The following is a 5,259-nucleotide window of genomic DNA, read 5'->3' as shown; positions in this document are numbered from 1 at the left end:
TATAATATAATATAATAATAATAATAATATAATATAATAATAATAATAATAATAATAATAATAATAATAATAACAACAAGAAAGAATATAAATAATAAACGTGACAGTGACTGATAGTTCAGCTCATATTTTCGGTCTACGTGCAATAAGCCACCATAATCTGCCCATGTTGTTATTAACTTCCTCCTTGCTTTTAACGGTGTGATTTCTCGGAAACAGGTCTACTGCTTCAACTGCTGTGAGGCTGAGGCGCATGCGCATAAAACAACCGCTGTAAAAAAATATCAAACTTTTTTTTATTACTAGGCTATGTGGGGTCTTCAAAACACATTTCGATTGAAACCAAGAGAACGATGTCTTGCAAATATGCATTCATATGATTTAATATGTACAGTGCATGGGCAATATAAGTGAAAGTTGTTCATTTTACTGACTGAAAACAATTTATTTCGGTGTTTACTTCTACAACCTACTTGTCTAGCCTTTTCATGCAATGCACACATCATTTAAAATGATGATATGCGTGAACTTACAGTTTTTAGTTACTAAGTAAAACCCTAAAACGAAGGATTGATTAATATATATTTTAAATCTTGTCTTGAAAAAGAATTCAGAGACGGCTGATATCATGTTTTTTGAGGGTAGATATTTTTTACAGCGCCTGCGCGTCAAACCGGGGAAAACCCACGTCTCACTGTATATAAACCACTCACAGCGATGTGTAGTTAGATACTTCTGATCTGGACAGTCTGACGAGAGGATATTACAAAGACGAGGAGAAGCTTCTTTGGAGCAAAGCTCAAACAATTGGACTATTCTTTTGCATTTTCCTATCAAGGATCTTAGAACAAGCAAAGCCTGTAAGTGATTTGAAAGTTATTTTTCACTTATCCTTGCTTACAATGCCTCATAGACAATTTAAACTGTTTTTTAATTGCCCAACGATGCTTTTGAGTAGCCGAGAACTAAATGTAGTATTGAATAAATGTGCTGGTAGATTACTATTGTTAAGATTGATTTTACTCATAGTACAAAGTTTGTGTAAATCTTGCACATCTGCATTAACTTGGTTAGGCTAAATGTGACAAAAAAATGAATTAATTTCTAAACTTATTTGATTACTTTTTGAAAAAAGATTTCTTTAAGCGTGTCTTGTGCTTTTAGAAGTGGATAGGGGAAGATAAAGCATGTCTCCAAAGCCTCGTGCTTATTAAAAAAGCAAGTTGCATTTAAAATAAAAAAAGACTGCCTAATGAATCCTTGTGCATTTGAACACAATCTTAAATGCAAAAGCAATAAAAAGTCAATTCAGGAAGTTTTTTTATGGGGGTTTAGTGTGGCCTTAGTAAAGAAACGCTCCTTCAGTACGTGGAGCCTACACGCCCCCTTGTTCGCCTGCGTGCCCTGGCCGTGAACTCTACTCGCAATCGAGCAGCAGGCAGCGGTAGAGCTTAGTGGTGGCAGATGCGGGAGTTCAGTTCCTCTCACTTCTGTATCTCACACAAAGAAAGCAGTGATCATTTTTTTCTAAACACCTTTCCCTTCCTTTGTTGCTGCCCTTTTAGGCAATCATGCCCGTGTCAAGGATGAGGATGAGGCCATGGCTGGAGAAGATGATCGAGTCTAAGACGATCTCGGGCCTGGATTGGGTGGACAAGGTAAATGGCTGACTCCTTTTCTTTCTGCAACATTGTTTCTGTACATGGTTTTTAATGAAAATATGAAACTAGGCTATAGACTGATGTGAAAACAGGACTTAGACATTTTGAAATGTATTTGTTGGAGGATTGGTCTACCTTCAGACACGAGGGAGGTGATCCCTTCAAAGCTGCACAATGTTTAGTCCCAGTACACAATATTTGCACGTTATTCTTAGAATGGCTTGTTAAGAGCATGGATTTGGTTTTGTTTAGGAGTAGAAAGAATCTATTAAAGCAGATACAGTACTCTAGCATAGAACTAGAATGACGTAAAGAGAAGTTTAAAATCTCTTCCTAAAATGGCATCAAATGGACTTAAACTTGTTTGGTGTGTTTACATCTGAAATCTGTTTATAGTGGCCACAAACATGCTCTGTTTGTCGGGCTCTTGCAATACTTCTTTTGTGTTCTTCTGCTTGCAACTCAAGTGTTTCTTATTCAATTTTGCAGAACAAGACGATGTTCTCCATTCCCTGGAAGCATGCAGCCCGACATGGCTGGGAAATGGAAAAGGATGCATGTCTTTTCAAAGAATGGGCACTTCACACAGGTGAGCAGGCATGGACACAGTTCATAATGCAAAACAAATATTATTACTCGTATTTATTTTTCTTGGATGCAAACTAAACAGGATAAATTTTACAGGAAAATACATTGAAGGTCAGAACTCGGACCCAAAGACATGGAAAGCCAACTTCCGCTGTGCAATGAACTCACTGCCTGACATCGAGGAGGTGAAAGACAAGAGTATTAACAAAGGCCACCAAGCAGTGCGCGTCTTCAGGATGTTGCCTGCCACACCTAAATCGAGAGGTGAGACAACCGACAGGAAGCGAGCAAACACTTGTTATGTGAAACTGTAGGTGTGCACTCATGCGGCATCAAATCTGTTTAAGGTGTCTAATGATAAAAAATGTTTTTATTTATTCTGCGCAGATACACGAAGACAATCTAAGGAAGGAAAGCCAAGGAAGAAGGTGAATACTACAGATATTTTATACATTTAAATGCCACTTTTTCTGTAAAACTACATATGTTTGTTTTTCTTCATGAGAATTTCAAAATTAAACTTAATATGACTTTTTGTCTGCAGTACCCAATGGTAAAGCTGGAGGTGGAGGAGGACAACAGTGATACCCAGACGTCTATGCCAGCAGGCACTCTGTCCACTCAGGAGAACACAGTCGACAGCACAATGCACACAGAGCAGCAAGGTGAGGAAGAAAAAACACATTGTTGAAGCATAAACCTGATGGTACCATCATTTGTTTGAGGCGTTTGGTCAAAACTGTCAAAGAAATACATGCTAGCAAAATCACTAAGTGCTCTACTACAAAAAAAAGTTCAGTTTCCTGTCATCACTGCCTATAGTTTTTTTCTAAGTTCCAGGTATGTTAAACTTTACTTTTTGCCACTTTTGCAGATGTTGCATCTGGGTTTCCATTTGATGCTCCAGACTTCTCTGTGTCAGTTGAGATCGGGACTGATTTATTCTCCCACAGATTTGAAGTTTCCCCTGAACACGACACTGGTAAGAGAACAACACATATTTCACACTTTTTTTTTTTACACATGCACAAAAATTACTTAAACTTTATTACGTAAACTGATACATCAACACAAGAAGTCCATACTCATGTCTCCTCCTTTCTTTCTCTCTCTCTATTTGCTGTGATCTTCCAGACTACGACATAAACGACGACATTATCGAGGTAAGCATTGCTTTTGAGTACTACATTTACTAGCATGCATTGATCATTGACAGGAAAACCCATGTTTGTCTTACTCTGCCTGTTTGGCTTGTGTAATAATACTCAACAATAAACAATACTATTGATTGTCAGAGACTGTTTGATAAAGAAAACTCCAGTTGTGTAAAACTAGCAATACTCATTCCAGTGTTGCTCTTTCAGATTTGTGCACAACTGGAGAAAGAATCCCAATGGATGACGAGCAGTTTAGACAGCAGGGGGTTCCTGTGCAATGAAGCATGCACCAGTCCAGGAAGCCAGTGGAGTGAGTCTTCCTCAGGTAAATGTTGCTACTTGATGGTCAGACAACTGTCTTTAAATGTATCTGCAACATAGTTAGGATCCTTCACAATGTTTGAATTTGAGGGTAATAATCCAGATATTTCACAAGGCTCATATTTTTTGCAAGGTTTTTCTGCAAGTAAATAACTTCAGTAAACACAATTATTAAGATGCACAAAAAAGAAGGGTCAGAATTGTGTTTTTTTTTAAGTCAAACTTTGTAACTCAGTCTCAAAACCAAATCTAACATTATCCTGATGACATCATCAGGGTCAACAGCCTCAGCTAATTCTGTATAATCATTTCACTATCCTAACCTTGGATTTCCTTTCTTTGTTTTGCAGTCGACGAACTAGAAGACTTACCTCAATACACAACTCTGGGCACAACCCACAATTCCACAGACATGGTCTGGAACAACTTCAGCCTGCTCCCCAGACTATACTGAGGAATATGGGACGTGATGGTGCTTTGTCACGTTGGACTTTTACAAAGCTTGTCCTATCTACTGACTCCAATTTGATGCCTCCTTTCAGTTGACACAACAGTCCTCATACTCATCTTTGTCATCATCCTTCCGGCTTGTGATGGGCGGTGTCCACATTTTAAGCTAAAAACACCGCTCTCTCCTCACCGTTTGCCATGTGCTTGATGCTTGGCAGGCAGTTCATCGAGCTTTCCTCATCACCTCAAACCTTTCAGTGAATCAAAAAGAAAACCCTGTGAAATGCACTGCTGTGTTAAAAGAATTCACATCTGGTTTGTAGTTGAAGCATTTGTTTTTGGCTGGTTCAAAGCATTATGGTTCTCTGTTATGTGAAACTCAGATTATGGCTTAATGCACACTAAGTGGTAACTTGTAATTACCTCAAAGTGCATCATCACTGCAAGACCATATTCAGTAATCTTAAGGTTTGATAGTTAGAATAATATCAAATAGTTATCACACAATATCTGTTCTTCCGTTACAGCAAAATCAATTCATAGTTTAAGGGATAAGAAAATCTTAACCGCCGGTGAAAGCTCGACTTCAAAATGTCCCTGACTGTTTGTGTTTTCTAATCTAAGTGTACATATTTGTAAATACTTGTCTTTTTGTGTGTTTTTTGTATAAAAATAAAAAAATGAATTGTGACTGAAGGACTTTTTCTTTTTGACTTAAGCAGTTTGAAGTTTATCAGGAATAGATCAGTGCAATGGCGCTCTTATGACGTTAGTGATTAACACCAGATATTCAAGTCTCAAATTGAAAAGTGTTTTTCCAAGAAGACACCAAATGAAAATGAATCCTTGGAAGCACTAATGTGTTTCTAATCTTGTACTAATCGACAAGCAAGCAACAAATGTTGTTTTCTATGCCCAATGACTGTAAGGAAATATCAGGAAAAAGACAAACTGTCTCAGTTCAAGTCATCCCTTTTTATTTTTTTGTCTATCTTCATTTTAGTATAATGCTTTGGCTAAATCAAACAAACCATCATTACTAGTTTAAACTACAACATTTGAAGTTACTGCCTCATGAGTAT

General features: G+C 37.5%; 1 protein-coding gene across 1 annotated transcript; it reads left to right on the top strand.

Annotated features, from left to right (window-relative positions):
* Positions 1–705: 705 nt before the first annotated feature.
* irf1b (interferon regulatory factor 1b) lies at positions 706–4,868 on the top strand. The gene is made up of 10 exons (XM_020638321.3): positions 706–860; positions 1,566–1,658; positions 2,151–2,250; positions 2,346–2,513; positions 2,637–2,677; positions 2,794–2,914; positions 3,124–3,231; positions 3,384–3,412; positions 3,614–3,731; positions 4,078–4,868. Exons 2-10 carry the CDS (start codon positions 1,572–1,574, stop codon positions 4,179–4,181), a joined length of 876 nt encoding a protein of 291 aa, XP_020493977.1. The 5' UTR covers positions 706–860; positions 1,566–1,571; the 3' UTR covers positions 4,182–4,868.
* The last annotated feature ends 391 nt before the right edge of the window (positions 4,869–5,259 follow it).

This window comes from Labrus bergylta, chromosome 14 (genome assembly GCF_963930695.1).
Source record: "Labrus bergylta chromosome 14, fLabBer1.1, whole genome shotgun sequence".
Lineage (NCBI taxonomy): Eukaryota > Metazoa > Chordata > Actinopteri > Labriformes > Labridae > Labrus > Labrus bergylta.
Note: the sequence above shows the minus strand (reverse complement) of the source record. Positions and strands in the feature narration are given on the sequence as shown.

What these genes read in the sequence shown, in the direction of transcription:
- irf1b (XM_020638321.3), top strand. Translation starts at nt 1,572, where the DNA reads ATGCCCGTGTCAAGGATGAGGATGAGGCCATGGCTGGAGAAGATGATC. An exon ending in AAGGAAAGCCAAGGAAGAAG is followed by an intron (nt 2,678 to 2,793) that starts GTGAATACTACA and finishes TTTTGTCTGCAG; the next exon opens with TACCCAATGGTAAAGCTGGA. An exon ending in AATGCACACAGAGCAGCAAG is followed by an intron (nt 2,915 to 3,123) that starts GTGAGGAAGAAA and finishes CCACTTTTGCAG; the next exon opens with ATGTTGCATCTGGGTTTCCA.